This window comes from Moschus berezovskii, chromosome X (genome assembly GCF_049115385.1).
Source record: "Moschus berezovskii isolate FMDL1 chromosome X, NW_MosBer_1.0, whole genome shotgun sequence".
Lineage (NCBI taxonomy): Eukaryota > Metazoa > Chordata > Mammalia > Artiodactyla > Moschidae > Moschus > Moschus berezovskii.
The window spans coordinates 35522342-35541440 of NC_142488.1; the positions used below are offsets into that span (position 1 = coordinate 35522342).

The 19099-nt window shown below is 39.1% G+C and overlaps 1 protein-coding gene and 1 long non-coding RNA gene across 2 annotated transcripts in view; one reads left to right on the top strand and one right to left on the bottom strand.

Moving 5' to 3' along the window:
• Positions 1-19099, bottom strand: part of LOC148773262 (uncharacterized) — a 201957-nt gene that overhangs the window by 15532 nt on the left and 167326 nt on the right. The window lies entirely within an intron of this gene.
• LOC129563848 (protein FAM47E-like) lies at positions 10314-11606 on the top strand. Its single transcript, XM_088834136.1, has 2 exons — positions 10314-10904; positions 10941-11606. The coding sequence occupies exons 1-2, from the start codon at positions 10314-10316 to the stop codon at positions 11604-11606; spliced, it is 1257 nt and encodes a 418-aa protein (XP_088690262.1).

Here is a 19099-nt window from a genome sequence, read left to right on the forward strand (position 1 = left end):
CTTGATGCAGAAATCCAATGAAGGAAGAATGTCATGATGGATCTTTGTTCTGGAAAGATGCACAACCAGAGTCAGTATGGAGGATTTATTGGAGAAGTGAGAAAGAGATTAAAGGGAAGTCAACCAGATAAGGAGCTCAGGCCATAGGTCAGAGGTATTAAGACCTAGAAGGTGCGCAGTGATGCAGAAAGCAATAGATGAATGGCACTTTGCTTTTTCATCTTTAGGTGCCACACTCCTTGAGTACACTGGTCTTGGATACGCTGTGTTGCTGAGATTAAGAGCCTTGGGCTCTGCTTATCTCCAAGGTAGAAGAATTTCATTTTGTTCCACATGAAAAGATAGAACTCTCTGTCTCTGGTTAGAGATCATTAAGATGATACTTTAATATTCTCCTCACAGAGTTTTCAGATATTTATAAAAAAAATCTTCCTGATTTAAATTATCTTCATCTATAAAGTCAGAAAATCTGCTTCAACTACTTCATTTTTACACATGAGAAAAGTTCCCCAAAGGTCAAGGACACAGCTCTAGATTTTTAGGGCAACCCACTCCAGTGTTCTTGCCTGGAGAATCCCAGGGACGGGGGAGCCTGGTGGGCTTCCGTCTATGGGGTCACACAGAGTCGGACACGACTGAAGTGATTTAGCAGCAGCAGCAGCAGGTAGTGCTAGTGGTAAAGAACCCGCCTGTCAGTGCAGGAGACGTAAGAGACACAGGTTCGATCCCTGAGTCAGGAAGATCCCCTGGAGGAAGAAATGCAATCCACCCCAGTATTCTTGCCTGGAAAACCCCATGGACAGAGAACTTGGTGGGCTATAGTCCATGGGGTTGCAAAGAATCTCAAAGAGTCAGACAAGACTGAGCGACTAAAGCATATGCTTAAAAAGTGAGCACATAAAGCATTTCTTATTAGTATATACAAGCTTTTTTCAGAAATCTTTAGGATCATGAGCGTGTTTGGAGTGCTAGAAGCCCTGATACCTAAGTAACCAAGGTCAACATAGGACAATGCCCAGGTATCAAACCTTGAACTGAATTCTGAGTTGATCCACTGATTCTCACACCAAAACACTGTGATAAGTCCATACTTATATCTCTGATAGTCTCATTTTTCCCTACCTCCATTTTTCTTTGGCATTGCACATCCTTCCTGATGTTAGATTCTGTGGCATATACCAGTTGCATGGAATTATAGGTAGATGTTAGCATATTAGTAAAATAAAAAAAACACCTCCCCATAAAATCCTATTCATTCTCAAGCCTCCTTAGCACCAAACTCAAGTATTACCTTTTGCTCAAGTCACCTTATTGCTCCCATAAGAGTTGGCTGACATTAATATGTATTTATTGGATATATTGTTTAGGTTGCTATAGGAGGGGAACAAAAGAGTCAATTGTCTTCACACATCAGCTCTTTTTTTTTTTCCTCATGGGATTCCTGGTGCCAGGTGGAGTATCGTAGAAGCATGAAGAGTACCAAGTTCCTGTCCTTGACCCTGGAGGAGCAGTACCATAATTTTAAAAGGTGGTCACAGGGTGGGCCCCCAAAGGGATGCTCTCAAGTTAGCCCTGTCCAGCTTGGCTTACCCTCTCCAGCCTGACAAGTGTAACTACACTTATACCACACAAAACAGACATTTTGTCTAAAACTGTCTTTGGAGTCAAAGAAGGTAAATGCATAATGATAGAAGGGTCAATTCAACAGGATGATATAACATTTATATGAATACACAGCTAAATGTATAAAGCAGATATTGATATATCTCCATATTATATGTCTTAAATATATAAAAACTCTTTGTCAATCATACATTAATAAAGGTGGGAAAAATACTGACAGTTCTAAAGGCAGAAAGTGACAGTAGTACAATAATAGTAAGACACTTCAATACCTCACTTAGTGGATAGAACATCCAGACAGAAAATCAAAAAGGAAGCAACTGATGTGAGAACACAATAGACTAAAATGACATAATAGAAATATACAGTAGTTATTATCCAACTGTAGAAGAACTCACGTTCTCCTCGAGTGCACAGAGAACCTGCTCCAGGATAAAAAACATATTAGGTCACAAAGTAACTCTAACAAATTGAAGACCCCAAATAGCCAAAGCAATCCTGAGAAATAAAAACCATCCTTCCTGATCTCAAAATATGTTATGAGGCTACAGTAATTAAAATAGCATCATATTGGCATTAAAATCAGACATATATACCAAATAAATCCATGGGGCTTTCCAGGTGGTGCAGTGGTAAAGAATCTGCCTGCAATGCAGGAAACCCAGGTTTGATCCCTGGGTGGGGAAGATCCCCTGAAGAGGAAATGGCAGCCCACTCCAATATTCTTTAAGGGAAAAATCCATGGACAGAAGAGTCTGTTGGGCTATCGTCCATGAGTTGCAAAGAGTCACACACAACTGAGCAACTGAGCACAGCACAGCAGCAGAAAAGAACACCCAGTGAGGAAAAGATATTCTCTTCAGTAAATAAAACTTGGTATCTACATGCAGAAGAATGAGATTATCTCACATTTTTTAAAAAAACTCAAAATGTATTAAGATTTAAACATGAAACTGAAACTAACACTACTAGAAGATAACATAGGGAAAAAGCTTCCTGATGTTGGTTTGGGCAATTACTTTTTGGATATAGCAGCAAAAGCAGAAGCAACAAAAGCAAAAGTGGACGAGAGGAATTTTATCAAATAAAAATGCTTCTGCAAAGCAAAAGGAACAGCCAACAGAGGGAAAAGGCAACCCACAGAATGGGGGAAATATTTTCAAACCATATCTCTTATAAGGCTTAATATCCAATATATGTAAGTCGTACAACTCAATGGCTGAAAACAATGTCTCAATTAAAAAAAAAAATGGGCAGAAGACCTACATTTCTACAAAGAAGACATACAAATGACTAAAAGGTATGAAAGGGTATATGACATCACAAATCATCAAGGAAATGTGAATCAAAAATCAAAATGAAATGTCATCTCACACCCTTTAGAATAGATATTTTCAAAAAGACAAGAAATAACACATGTTGTTGAGGAAGGGGAGAAAACGGAACCCTTGCGCATTGTTGGTGGGAATGTAAATTTTTATCACCATTCTTTAAAACATTATGGAGATTCCTCAAAATATTACAAACAGAACCACCTTATGATCTAGCAATCTCACTTCTGGGTATACATCCAAAGAAAATGAAATCAGGATACTGAGATACATTCACTCCCATGTTCACTGTAGCATTATTCACAATAGCACAGATATGGAAACAAATTAAATATCCATCCAGAGAAGAATAAAGGAAATATGAGACACACACACACACACAAGAATATTATTCAACCTTCAAAGAGAAGGAAATCCTACCTTTTGCAACATGGGTTAATCTGGAGGGCATCATGCTAAGTAAGATAATCCAGATGCAGAAAAACAAATACTGCATGATTTCACTTCTATGTTGAATCTAAAAGAGTCAAACTCCTAGAAGCAAAGAACAGTAGTAACAACAGAGTTGGTTGTCAGAGACTGGTAGGTGGGGAAAGTTGTTGATCGAAGGGTACAAATTTTAAGTCATTTAGGATGAATAAATTCTGAAAACCTAATGTAGAACACTGTGAATATAGTTAACGATATTGTATATTTGAAATTTTCTAAGAGGGTAGATCTTAAGCCAAGTAAGATGGACAGTATGGGAGATGATGAATATGCTGATCAGCTTGATTGTGGTGATTGTTTCATTATGTATATGTTTATCAAATTATCAAGCTGTATACCTTAAAAATATGAAATTTTAAATTATCAATTATATGTCACAAAAGCTGGGAAAAAAGATTATAATAAATTTCAAAAGACTGAATAGAAAAAAATCTCTTGTACATGAAGGTTTGTAGCAGCATTATTCATAACAACAAAAAAGTGGAAAAACCCAAATATTCACCAACAGATGAACAGATACATTAAATATGGTATATCTATATAACTGATTAGTATTTGGCAATACAAAGAAATGAAGTACATATACGTGCTACTCCATGGATGAAACTCCAAAACGGTATGATAAATGAGAGAAGCCAGTCAAAAGTGACCTCATATTCTATAATTGCATTTATATCAAATGTCCAGAATAGGCAAATTTAAAAAGACAGAAAGTAGATTAGTGGCTGCCAAGGGCTGAGGTAGCTGGGGGATGGACAAGGTGACTGCCAATGGGTTTGGTGTTCCTTTGAGATTAATGACTGTGTGTCAAAACTGATTGCTTTTCTAGTTTCACAATCCTATTAATACACTAAAACCCATTAGACTGCACACTTTAAAAGAATGAATTGCTAATATGTAAGTTCTACCTCAATAAAGCTGTAATTTCAAAAAGGAAGGATCCACACATCAGTGTGGAGCAGAGGAGACAGGCTAGAAAGAAGAGAGGCCATAAAAAGAATACAGTCATCTGTCAGCAGCCAAAGGAGACTGGTTTCAGGACCCCAGAAGATACCAACGTCTGCAGATTTCAAGTTCCTTGTATGAAATGGTGCAGTACAGTCAGCCATCCGTATCTTTAGGTTCTGCATCCATGAACCCAGCTAAATGCAGATGGAAAACATTTGGAAAAAGAAAAATCCAAAAAGCAAAACATGAATTTGTGGTGCAACTATTTACAAAGCATTTACACTGCAAGAGGTATTATAAGTAATCTAGAGATGATTTAAAGTATACAGGCATGTACATAGATTATATGCAAATACTGTACCATTTTACATAAGGGACTTGAACATCTACAGATTTGGGTATCTAAGGGGAGTCCTGGAGTTAACCCCAGGCAGATACCAAGGTACCAGTGTGAAATGTTTCTCCTCCGTGAAATCAGGAATGGTAGTTTATCCTTTGATATTCTTCCCTATACCAAATAGATTGCATTATTACAGGAAATAATTTGCGCCTCTCCTGATAGTTTAAAGCTGAGTTTCAGCTATTTAATTCTTTACTTTCTAAAACTCCTAAGTAAAAGTTTTGGTTTATCATTATTCTAGAACATTTCCAATGTTATAGTGGCTGATTTGTTTCTTTTATTAAAGCTGTACGTACTTTACACAATGCGTCATACTGGTTGTGGTTTCTTTCACAAGTCTGGAAATAATATAAATTTGCATTGTCATACTATTTCCATTTAACTATTTAAGCAGTAAAATAAGAACTTTCTTGACAGTTTAGCAAGAATAAACTTTGTATCTTTCCATAGTGGAAGCTAAAGAAAGGAGGAGATGAAACAGAAGTTCAGAGAAGATGAACAACAACTACAAAATATTGCTCAGATAAATGAAAGAATACATACATAAATGAAAACATGCACCTTTGTCATGGGTCAGGAAACTCGGTATTGTTAAGCTGTCAAATATCTCAAAATTGATTCATAGATTTCACAAATCCTAATCAAAATCCCAACAGGTTTCTTTTTGTTGTTGTTGTTTATTTATTTATTTATTTATTTTTTTTTTTAAATTTATTTTTTATTGGAGGCAGATTATTTTACAATATTATATTGGTTGGTTTTGCCATACATTGATATGAATTTGCCCCGGGTTTACATAAGTTCCCCCTCCTGAACCCCCCTCCCACCTCCCTCCTCCCTTTATCCTCCCTCTGGGTCATCCCCGCATGCCAGCCCCGAGCATCCTATAACATGCATTGACCCTGAACTAGTGATTCGTTTCACATATGACAACATACGTGTTTCAATGCCATTCTCCCAAATCATCCCACCCTCACCCTCTCCCATAGAGTCCCAAAGACTGTTCTATACATCTGTGTCTCTTTTGCTGTCTTGTATACAGGGTTATCATTTGCATCTTTCTAAATTCCATATATATGTGTTAGTATACTGTATTGGTGTTTTTCTTTCTGGCTTACTTCACTCTGTATAATAGGCTCCAGTTTCATCCACCTCATTAGAACTGATTCAAATGTATTCTTTTTAATGGCTGAATAATACTCCATTGTGTATATGTACCAAAGCTTTCTTATCCATTCGTCTGCAGATGGACATCTAGGTTGCTTCCATGTCCTGGCTATTATAAACAGTGCTGCAATGAACATTGGAGTACACGTGTCTCTTTCAATTCTGGTTTCCTCGGTGTGTATGCCCAGGAGTGCGATTGCTGGATCATATGGCAGGTCTATTTCCAATTTTTTGAGGAATCTCCACACTGTTCTCCATAGTGGCTGTACTAGTTTGCATTCCCACCAACAGTGTAAGAGGGTTCCTTTCTCTCCACATCCTCTCCAGCATTTATTGCATGTAGACTTTTGGATAGCAGCCATTCTGACTGGTGTGAAATGGTATCTCATTGTGGTTTTGATTTGCATCTCTCTGATTATGAGGGATGTTGAGCATTTTTTCATGTGTTTGTTAGCCATCTTTATGTCTTCTTTGGAGAAATGTCTGTTTAGTTCTTTGGCCCATTTTTTGATTGGGTCATTTATTTTTCTGGAATTGAGCTGCAGGAGCTGCTTGTATAATTTGGAGATTAATCCTTTATCAGTTGCTTCGTTTGCTATTATTTTCTCCCATTCTGAAGGCTGTCTTTTCACCTTGCTTATAGTTTCCTTTGTTGTGCAGAAGCTTTTGATTTTAATTAGGTCCCATTTGTTTATTTTTGCTTTTATTTCCAATATTCTGGGAGGTGGGTCATGGAGGATCCTGCTGTGATTTATGTCGGAGAGTGTTTTGCCTACATTCTCCTCTAGGAGTTTTATAGTTTCTGGTCTTACATTTAGCTCTCTAATCCATTTTGAGTTTATTTTGGTGTATGGTGTTAGGAAGTGTTCTAGTTTCATTCTTTTACAAGTGGCTGACCAGTTTTCCCAGCACCATTTGTTAAAGAGAGTGTCTTTTCTCCATTTTATATTCTTGCCTCCTTTGTCAAAGATGAGGTGTCCATAGATGCGTGGATTTATCCCTGGGCTTTCTATTTTGTTCCATTGATCTATATTTCTGTCTTTATGCCAGTACCATACTGTCTTGATGACTGTGGCTTTGTAGTAGAGCCTGAAGTCTGGCAGGTTAATTCCCCCAGTTCCATTTTTCTTCCTCAAGATTGCTTTGGCTATTTGAGGTTTTTTGTATTTCCATACAAATTGATTACAGTAACGTTGCAGGATATAAAATCAACACACAGAAATCCCTTGCATTCCTATACACTAATAATGAGAAAATAGAGAAATTAAGGAAACTATTCCATTCACTGTTGCAACGAAAAGAATTAAATACTTAGGAATATATCTACCTAAGGAAACAAAAGACTTGTACATAGAAAACTATAAAACACTACTGAAAGCAATCAAAGAGGACACTAATAGATGGAGAAATATACCATGTTCATGGATTGGAAGAATAAATATTGTAAAAATGAGTATACTACCCAAAGTAATTTATACATTCAATGCAATCCCTATCAAGCTACCAATGATATTTTTCACAGAACTAGAACAAATAATCTCACAATTTGTATGGAAATCCAACAGGTTTCTTTTAAAAGACACTGACAAGTTGATTCTAAAATTCTCATATATAGTCAGAAGACCTATAAGAGTCAAACCAACTTTGTAAAAGAAGAAAGAGGTTGGAAAACTAATGCAGCCTAGTTTCAAGGCTTATTGTAAAATAAAAAGCAATCAACACAGAGCAGAATTGGAGTAAAGACAGAGGAATCAATGAAACAGAAAAGTGTGTCTAGACATGGACCCACAGAAATATGGACAATTCATACCTACAAAGTTACAAAGGTAACTGAGTGGAGAAATTTTTCTCTTTTCAAAAAAAAATAAAAAATTCTGGAACTGCTAGATATCCGCAGGAAGAATAAAAATAAAACCTTTGGGACTTCCCTCATGGTGCAGTGAATAAGAATCCATCTGCCAATGCAGGGGACACAGGTTTCATCTCTGGTAGGGGAAGATTCCACATGCCGAGGAGCAACTAAGTTGCTCCCCGAATGCCACAACTACTGAGCCCATGCTCTAGAGCCTGTGCTCCTGCAACACGAGAAACCACCACAATGAAAAGGCCACACACCACAATTAGAGAGTTCAGTTCAGTCGCTCAGTTATGTCTGACTCTCGGCAACCCCATGAATCACAGCACGCCATGCCTCCCTGTCCATCACCAACTCCCGGAGTTCACTCAAACTCATGTCCACAGAGTCGGTGATGCCATCCAGCCATCTCATTCTCTGTCGTCCCCTTCTCCTCCCGCCCCCAACCTTTCCTAGGATCAGAGTCTTTTCCAGTGAGTCAACTCATCGCATGAGGTGGCCAAAGTATTGGAGTTTCAGCTTTAGCATCAGTCCTTCCAATGAGCACCCAGGATTGATCTCCTTTAGAATGGACTGGTTGGATCTCCTTGCAGTACAAGGGACTCTCAAGAGTCTTCTCCAGCACCACAGTTCAAAAGCATCAATTCTTCGGCGATCAGCTTTCTTCACAGTCCAGCTCTCACATCCATACATGACTGCAACTAGAGAAAGCCTGATCGCAGCAACAAAGACCCAGTACTGCCAAACATAAATAAAAATTAATAACGTTGATCCATATCTTTTATCATCTAAAGAATTGAAAGAGATGACAAATCTTAACGTAAAACCTAAAGATTATACAAATTTTAGCAGAATAGGCAAACTTTGGATAGGCAAAGCTTTCTTAGATACGACACAAAAAGACAAGCCATATACTGGATATATACTTGATATACTGGACTTTATCAAATGTGAAAATTGTTCTTTAAAAGACAGTATTAAGACAATGAAAAGAAAAATCATAGGTGGAGAAGAAAATGCTTACAAATCATATATTACATTCAGAATACACAAAGAATTCTAAAAATAAGAAGTGTCAATCAAAACAATTTTTAAAAGTACAAAAAATTTGAATAGACTCTTCACCAAAGGAGATAAATGAATGGTAAATAAGCACCTGATCAGATGTTCAACACTGGTATTCCTTAGGTAAATACAAATTAAAGCCAAAATGAGATACCATTATACACCTATTGTGCTGTGGGTGCTGTGCTTAGTCACTCAGTCATGTCCGATTCCTCCAGTATTCTTGCCTAGAGAATCCTGTGGATGGAGGAGCCTGATGGGCTGCTGTCTATAGGGTCGCACAGAGTCGGACATGACTGAAGTGACTTGGCATGTATGCATGCATTGGAGAAGGAAATGGCAATCCACTCCAGTATTCTTGCCTGGAGAATCCTAGGGACAGAGGAGCCTGGGGGGCTGCTGTCTATGGGGTCACACAGAGTTGGACACAACTGAAGCAACTTAGCAGCAGCAGCAGTAACATGTCCTATTCTTTGAGACCCCATGGACTCTAGCCCACCAGGCTTCTCTGTCCATGGGTATTCTCCAGGCAAGAATACTGGAATGGGCTGCCATGCCCTCCTCCAGGGGATCTTCCCAACCCAGGGATCGAACCCAAGTCTCCTGCATTGCAGGCAGACTCTTTACCAGGTGAGCTACTAGGGATGCCCGTACACATATTAGAGCAGCCAAAATTAAAATAACTAACCTTACTGAGTATTAGGGGAAATGTAGAGGGAGTGCCATTCTCATATATAACTAGTGTGTGTATATGTTTGTGTGCTTGCTCAATTGTGTCAGACTCTCTGTGACCCCGTCGACTATAGCTCACCAGGCTCCTCTGTCCATGGAATTGTCCAGGCAAGAATACTGGATTGGGTTACCTCTTCCTACTCTAGGGGATCTTCCCAACCCAAGGATTAAACCCATGTCTCCTGAGTTTCCTGCACTGGCAGGCAGATTCTTTACCAGAAGCGCCGCCTGGGAAGCCCCTATACACAACCAGAAGAAATGTTAACTAGTACAACCAGTTTGGAAAAGTTTGGTAGTGGTCTAAAACATAAAACCTCATCTGCTCCCAGCTTTCCACTCAGTAAAAATTTACCCAAAAGAAATGAAAGTATATGGATATACAAAGACAGAAACACAAATATTTGCAGCAGCTTTATTTGTGATAGCCTCAAACTGCAAACAATCCAAATGTCCATCAAGAGGTGAGTGCATAAATAAGTGATGCTATGTCCATACAATGAACTAGTAACAACACAGTAACTACAACAAAAAAGAGTGTGCCTTCACTGCCCATCCTGGGAGAATGCAGGTTTCACATGGCGCTTGCATTGACCCGCCTCCAGGAAGAATCTAGCGGCACCTGGCTACGTGGTCTCCTAGCAACCGGAGAAGCCTGGACAACAAACTACTAAAGCCGTGAGTCCCCCTCGAGGCCAGGGGAACCATGGCAGACAAGAAGTGGCTGCTAGGGCCAGGGCCACTGGAACCAATGCCCCTGGGCATGAACTGCAAGCCCTGGTACAAAGACAAGTTACCCTCCAAGTGTTTCGCAAAGCACAAGAAGGCACTCCTGAAGTTCCCCACATCCCTGGACAGCCGACAGTGGGTATTTGTGAAAGAGGGGCTGGATGACTTCCGGAAGGGCTGCCCACCGTGTAAAGATCTGATCAGTCGAGGACCTAATGAGGGCTTTCTCCCCGTGATTGCTCACAGAGTTCCCCAGCATGCCCCCGCAAAGAAAAAGCTGCCCGCGGAAGCAGAGGTGTTCTCCACGCTTTCATCAGCCCAGCGAGCACAGAAGGCATTTGTGGAGGAAATCGAAGCCCACCTGACCAGGCATCCCTTGGCACTCTACCCGAAGCTGAAGCAAGATCTACCTGCAGATCTCTTATTAAAGGTGCTGGAAGTGCTCGATCCTGACAGAAAACTGGAAGACTTGTGGGCTTACTGTCTGGGTCTCAAGAGAAAAAAGAAGTCCCCCACAAAGCTTCGTAAAAAACACCCTCAGATGGTCCAGCTGGAACCTGTCAAGGAGGCTGTGGAGGAGGCTGAGGAGGAGGCTGTGGAGAAGGCTCCCGTGTCATACCCAGCCAGTTTGTATTATGAAGACAAGAAGTCAAGCAGAAAGGATTCACTCATTGATTCGTCTTTTGAAAAAAATGTACCAAAAGGAATTCAGCAATTCTGCAAGTGGGTTTCTACTTTCGGAGACTTGGGCATTGACGAAGAGTTCATCATGAAACTGTGTGAGGTTAGCTGCGACTGCCCACCAATCCATGACAAAGCCCACATGAAGAAAATATCCCAGGTTTCTTCAAAGTTAAGGTTCGGCGTCAGGATAAGTAAAAGGGAGGCGATGAAATTCTCCATGGAGGAACAAAACTGGCAGAGGAAACTCCAGAAACCACACAATCCTTATAAACCTGACTGGGTGAAGATAAGGTATGGTGCATGGTACCTGCAGCCCAAGTTGTGGAAAAAGCTAATAAATGATGAACCTTTGATTGATCCCAAAGCCTTATTTGGCAAGAAGTTTCCTGAACAGGACATTCTTGAAGAACTTTATGGAACAATTGCATTTAAAGATTTCATTCTAAGCAAGGGCTACCGGATGCCAGACATCCTTGAGAGGTTGTTCACCAGGAAAGGATGGAAATATGATTCTGTTAAGACTCCTATACACAAAGTGATAAAAATCTATTTAATTTCAGAAGATGATGCACAGGAAGATGCTTAGACATTTTTCTATTTACTACTTAACTTGGCTTTTTTCCCTCTCTCATTGTAACATCCATCAGAATTCATGGTGAGTGTCCATCCCACCATGTATGTACAACTGATTCTACATCTGTAAATTTAATATCTAATGCTTATAAACAGTTCTCAACTAACTTCTGCTTGGGTTTATCAATATTTTATCAGTTTTATCACCTATGAAATCAATATTCACATATATTCTTCCCACACCTTATAGCATTGTGAATACCACATTATTGTATCAATTATTTGTAAAAATAAAATCACAAAAAACAATTACTTTTTAAAAGTATGATCTAGCTATGTGAGCTACAAAATGGGACCAATTTCAAAATAATTGTGCTGAGAAAAAGGAGACATGCAGTTCCACTTGTATTAAAATCATAATGAGTTAACTATGATAATTACTCTTAAGTACAATATTGGTAGCCAAAATAATGTTGCTGCTGCTAAGTCACTTCAGTCATGTCCGCCTCTGTGTGACCCCACAGACAGCAGCCCACCAGGCTCCCCAGTCCCTGGGATTCTTAATTGCTATCCCCCTTATTAGGATTGCATCAAGCTCCCAAAACAGATGGAAAACTATCAAAATTATAGGTGAAACTTTAGTTATGCTGTTTTGTCATGCCTCTCAATTAAATATACTTAAAAAACTTTAACTATATTCATAAAAAAATCACCAAGAAAAAGTATTTCCATATAATATAACAGAGGTACAGAAGAGCAGGGAGCTTCAAGTTCTTGGCAAATCTAGTGTGCAAAATAGAGTGAGCAAAACTACACACAGCATCATCAAATATCCACACATATCTATTCAAGTAAGATTAATGATTTCATTTCATGAATAGTGACTAAAAACTCACTCATGAATGTAAACTCACTCAAGCAACTTCTTTACATTTCCAAAACAACAGGTAAAATTGTCTGGGATAGGAAATTGGTAGTGAGAAAGATTAGATCTGCAGTGCAATTCTATTTATGGTAATGAAGGAATTCATCTGTAAACGGTAGTATGTGCATATACTTCACCCTCCTGAGAAGGGAACAGAGCCATCAGGTTGTCAGTCAGTCAGTTCAGTCGCTCAGTCGTGTCCGACTCTTTGCCACCCCATGAACCGCAGCATGCCAGGCCTCCCTGTCCATCACCAACTCCCGGAGTCCACCCAAACTCCTGTCCATCGAGTCAGTGATGCCATCAAACCATCTCATCCTCTGTCATCCCTTTCTCCTCCTGCCCTCAATCTTTCCCAGCATCAGGGTCTTTTCAAAGGAGTCAGCTCTTTACATCAGGTGGCCATAGTATTGGAGTTTCAGCTTCAACATCAGTCCTTCCAATGAACACCCAGGACTGATGTGAGAAGGGAACAGAGCCATCAGGTTGTAGTGTTCACCAATATCCTTACAGCAATCAACTACTCCTTTTTCACTCCTCTGTTTTCACGGAGGTTACTTAGTGTCTGAATTACTGATTTGCTCCCTTTAACTACTCTCAAAGTTCTTGATTCAAATATTCACAAAGACTATCCATTCACATCCTGGCATTGGATCTCACTGCCTCCAGTCATCTTGTCCTCATCTCACTACAGAGAGTAGATAAGAGGATCCCTATAGTCAGACTCTAGCCTTTGTTTCTGGCAATACTTACACCAATTCCAAATCTCAACTTCAGTTATCCCACCTTCCAATCCCTACTTTTTACCTTGTGGATCAGGCCCTTTTAATATTCCCAAACCTCCAGTTCTTCTACTCCAACATGTTAACAATCCAATGACCCTCACCACCTTTTCAGCATTAATTGTGCCTTGCTTCAGTTCCTTACCTTCCCAGCTTAGGCTCCACTGACTACTATTATCCCTTCTTTGAGTATACTTTTAGCTCCCTTGACTCTTATAGTCTTCTGATAAAACCCCAATCCTGGTTAAACCTTAATCTCTGCCATTCTTGTACCTGCACCCAAATGGTTATATATGGCTAGAGAAAATCACATACCACAGGGACTGGTTACAGATGGCATGAATCTTAAATGTGCTTTCAACACTAGCTGAAATTCTGCTCTGTTTATTTCCCTCATCAATACACTTTCCCATCTTCTAATGATCATCTTACTTCTGCAATCAGTTGCCCAAATCCCTGTTTCTATTCCTCCTTCTCAAAGCACTGCTTTGTACTTCACTTAGGAAAAAAAAAATATTTAGAAGAGAACCATTTTTCCTCCCATCACCACATCTACCAGGCCAGTGACATCTGTACCCATAGTCTCCATCCTCTGAAACAAAGGATGAACTCTTTATTCTACTAAGGCAAAGCCTTTCGTTTGTGCATTGGATGTCAACATTTTGCCCAATTAAATATTTGTCCTGTATTTTTCTCCTTATTTTCCTATATTATTGTTCTGTCTTGGGGAGGGAAGGGAATAATTCCTGTCATTAAAAAACAAACAAACCAAAACCAAAAAGGCTCTTATAACTCCCATAATGTGAAATAACCAAACCAAATAAAAATTCTCTTGATGTATTTTTTCCTTCCAGTTACCACTCTATATTTTATGCTCCACTTTGTAGAAAAATTACCAAAAAGAGTTGTTTATAAATCATTGTTTCCAAATCTTCATCTCCTAGGGTCTCTTGAATTCATTCCAATCAGAATTTTGTTCTAATTTTCTACTGACATGTTCTTGTCAAGGTCACCACTAAGGTGTCATGGTGAAATTTAGTATTTTCATCTTATTCAAGAGCATTGGGCCTAATAAGTAACTCATTCCTTTTTGGATCCCCTCTTTTTTTTGTTCTTCTAACATGACAATTCCTGTGTTCTGGTCCTTCTCTAGTCTGAGACTTAAATTTGAAATTCTCCTGTTTCTGACCTGGATATACCCAGAGATCAGTCCTGGGACTAACTCTGCAGGTAATTCAATTGAATAGCATGATTTTATCATACACACACACACTCCCAAACTTTAGTGGTGAACTTCAGATTGCAATATAGTCAACTGCCCACATGACACCTCTACTAGCATGTGTAATAGGAATTTAAAATAAAGCATTATCTTCCACATACAAGCAGTATCATATGAAATTTGTCTTTCTCTATGTGACTTACTTCAGTTAGTATGATAATCTCTAGGTTCATTCATGTTGCTAAAAATGGCATTATTTCATTCTTCTTTACGTCTGAGTAATATTTCATTGTTTGTATAAACATCTTTATCACTTTTATGTGGAATCTAAAAAAAATGATACAAATGAACTTATTTATAAAACAGAAATAGACTCACACACATAGAAAGCAAATTTATGGTTACCAAAGGGAAAAGATGGAGGGATTAAGAGTCAGGTATTAACAGATACACACTACTATATATAAAAAATTAACATATATAGCTTTTTTCTTGTTGAGGTGTGTTCCTTCTATTCCCACCTTCTGGAGGGTTTTTATCATAAATGGATGTTGAATTTTGTCGAAGGCTTTCTCTGCATCTATTGAGATAATCATATAAAAATAAATAAATAAACAACAAGGACCCACTGTATAGCATAGCAAACTATATTCAATATTTTTATAATAATCTATAAAGGAAAAAATCTGAAAAATAATATATTTATGTAGGTATAACCATATAAGGGCTCCCCTGGTGGCTCAGTGGTAAAGAATCTGCCTGCAATGCAGGAGATGCAGGTTCATTCCCTGGGCTGGGAAGATCCCCTGGAGGAGGAAATAACAACCCACTCCAGTATTCTCCCCTGGAGAATCCCATGGACAGAGGAGCCTGGTGGGCTACAGTTCATGGGGTCACAAGGAGTCAGACACAACTGAAGTGGCTGAGCACACGCACGTAGGTATAACAGAATCACGTTGCTGTACTCCTGAAACTAATACATTATAAATCAACTACACTTAAATAAAAAGAAAGGGCATTATCACAAGAACTCTCATAATTTCCTACTTCTAAATGTGCTCCTCTTGTCATGTTCCCCATTTTGGTAAACAGCATCATCACTCAGAGTTGCCAGGCTAGCCTTGACTTCTCCAATTCTATGCTGAAGTTTGATATATTGTCACAATGTATTCCCAAAGGGAGAGCCTCTACTCTTATTACCATCTCGACTCTTACTACGCTTCTCTGAGTCATCATATCTTGCCACACAATAGCAAAAGCCTCTCACCTTACCTTCTGACTGCAGTTCTTTTCACACTGTATTTTCCACAGAGTAAACCAGAGTGATCTTTTGAACACCGAATTCAGGTCATATTCCTCTCCAACTACAATGCTCAGAGGTCTCCCATTACACTTGGGATAAAATCTCAAGTCTCCAGTGAGAGTGAGAAATACCCTATCTCAGAGCTTTTGGATTTGCTCTTCCTTCTGTCTGCAATGTTCTCTTCCTAGATGCTCATATGGTTCATTTTATTCAGGTATAGTTCAAATGTCACGTCTTTGGAGAGTCCTCCTCAGATTCAGTTCAGTTCAGTTCAGTCGCTCAGTCGTGTCCGACTCTCCACGACCCCATGAATCACAGCACACCAGGCCTCCCTGTCCATCACCAACTCCCGGAGTACACTCAAACTCATGTCCACAGAGTCAGTGATGCCATCCAGCCATCTCATTCTCCGTCGTCCCCTTCTCCTCCCGCCCCCAACCTTTCCCAGCATCAGAGTCAACTCATCACATGAGGTGGCCAAAGTATTGCAGTTTCAGCTTTAGCATCAGTCCCTCCAATGAACATCCAGGATTGATCTCCTTTAGAATGGACTGGTTGGATCTCCTTGCAGTATAAGGGACTCTCAAGAGTCTTCTCCAACACCACAGTTCAAAAGCATCGATTCTTCGGCGATCAGCTTTCTTCACAGTCCAACTCTCACATCCATACATGACCACGGGAAATTACCATACTCCAATTATCACCATAGATCACTCTCCACCACACTACCTTCCCCTGCTTTATCTTTAATTTCATAACATTTATCTCTATGAGATGTGGTGTGTGTGTGTGTATATATATATTTCCTCTCTTCTCTAGGCTTAACACCCTGTGGAAATAAGGATACTTTTAATTAGCCTCTAATTTCTCACTACACAGAAAATGCAGGATACAAAGTAGATGCTCGATAACTATTTGTTGAATGGATGAAAAGAGGAGAAGCGTTTTTAAATAATAGGATTTATTAAAAGTCCACAATATTTCCCTCACATTTTAATAATCAAAACCCTCATCTCCTTTTTTTTTAACCAAAATGTGAAATGATCCCTATCCAAAGTGGTATCTTCCTCCTAAAAGGTCTCCTTCTTTTTCCTTCTTTTTTTTTTACTGACCAGAGTTTATCACAGTTTCCAGCATCATAATACATGCCTTTCTCATACTTTCCACTGCAATCACATGCAAAACAAAGGCTATTTGTCATTTCCTTTGTATTTAAGGTTAGTACTATATGCATCACTCAATGTGCTAATTATCTGCTTCATCCCATAGTATTTTAACACAAATCACCCCTTTTTAAACAAAACAGAAACTCAAATGTTCAACTACATGACTGAATGAATTTCTCTGTGACACAAATAAATCAGGTAAACCAAACTGTAGTGTGAAATGACTCCATGGGCAGTAGTTCATTAGAAGAGCCAGGATGTGCAATGGAGGTAAGAAAGGAGATTTAGGGGCTTCTGACTCACTGGAAAAGACTCTGATGCTGGGAGGGATTGGGGGCAGGAGGAGACGGGGACGACAGAGAATGAGATGGCTGGATGGCATCACCGACTCGATGGACATGAGTTTGAGTGAACTCCGGGAGTTGGTGATGGACAGGGAGGCCTGGCGTGCTGTGATTCATGGGGTTGCAGAGAGTCAGACACGACTGAGCGACTGAACTGAACTGGTGGTTAAGAATCTGCCGACCAATGTAGGGGACGAGGATTCTATTGATCGATCCCTGGTCTAGGAATTAAGACCCCACATGCTGCAGGGCAACTAAGCCCGCACACCACAACTACTGAAGCCCACATGCCCTAGAGTCCATGTTTAGCAACAAGAGAAGCCACCACAACAAGAAGCCAGCACACCACAACTAGAGTATAACGCCTGTTCGCTGCAACCAGAGAAAGACTGCATACAGCAACAAGAGTCTCATGTGCTGCAATGAAGACCAAGAACAGCCAAAACTAAATAGATAATTTTTTAATTAAAAAAAAAAGAAAGGATATTTCAGTCTTCCATTTAACCAAAACTGGAATCAATTATCTAAAATTTCCTCAACTTAAAAAGTGCACTAAGGAATATGCACATGTCACAGAAATAGCAACATATTTATAGTCAGAAGACACACTTAGAATACCTTCTTTTCCATATTTTGGTTATGTGACCTTGTACTTCAAGAAGCATGTCTCCTCATCTATAAGATGGAGACCATATTATCAAATTCAGATTTTGCTGAAATTTAAAGGATCACTTTATGTAAGTGCCTAATACCACCAATATCACAGACGAGATACCCAGCATACATTTGTGAAAGAGAAGGGAGTAAGAAGGGTTTGAAAAGGGTACATAGGAAATAAGTCAAGATGGTATTTTGATGGTGTTTATCCTGGGTGATAGCATTCAACTAAAACCTCACTCAATTCTAGCTTTTGCTTAAGATGAAAATGCATTTTCTAAATAAGAGTCATGAATAAGGCCACTTATCACTTACTGGTGAAAATAAGCTTCTTCAGTGAAATTGTATGGGTATCTTAACTGCAACAATTATCCACATTGGTATTAGTTGTCATACAGACATAAACAGACACAAACAGAATTTAGATTTCTTAACACCAGTTCAACTTCAAATCCACAGAAGCCTTTTTAGGAGAGGAAATTCAGGAGAGCTTGATGTTTAATTGTGTTAGTATAGCTACTTATATATATATATATATATAAGTATATATATTGTGTTATATCTATATATATAAAAGTATATATATTGTGTTAGTATAGCTACTTAGTATAGCTACAGGGATCAAGACCATCCCCATGGAAAAGAAATGCAAAAAAGCAAAATGGCTGTCTGGGGAGGCCTTACAAACAGCTGTGAAAAGAAAAGAAGTGAAAATCAAAGGAGAAAAGGAGAGATATAAGCATCTGAATGCAGAGTTCCAAAGAATAGTAAGGAGAGATAAGAAAGCCATCCTCAGCAATCAATGCAAAGAAATGGAGGAAAACAACAGAATAGGAAAAACAAGAGATCTCTTCAAGAAAATTAGAGATACCAAGGGAACATTTCATGCAAAGATGGACTCGATAAAGGACAGAAATGGTATGGACCTAACAGAAGCAGAAGATATTAAGAAGAGGTGGCAAGAATACACAGAAGAACTGTACAAAAAAGATCTTCATGACCAAGATAATCATGATGGTGTGATCACTCACCTAGAGCCAGACATCTTGGAATGTGAAGTCAAGTGGGCCTTAGAAAGCATCACTACGAACAAAGCTAGTGGAGGTG

Excerpts from the sequence above, each read along its gene's own strand:
- LOC129563848 (XM_088834136.1), top strand. The coding sequence starts at position 10,314 with ATGGCAGACAAGAAGTGGCTGCTAGGGCCAGGGCCACTGGAACCAATG. Across the intron at positions 10,905-10,940 it reads AGCTGGAACCTGTCAAGGAG|GCTCCCGTGTCATACCCAGC; the intron begins GCTGTGGAGGAG and ends GCTGTGGAGAAG.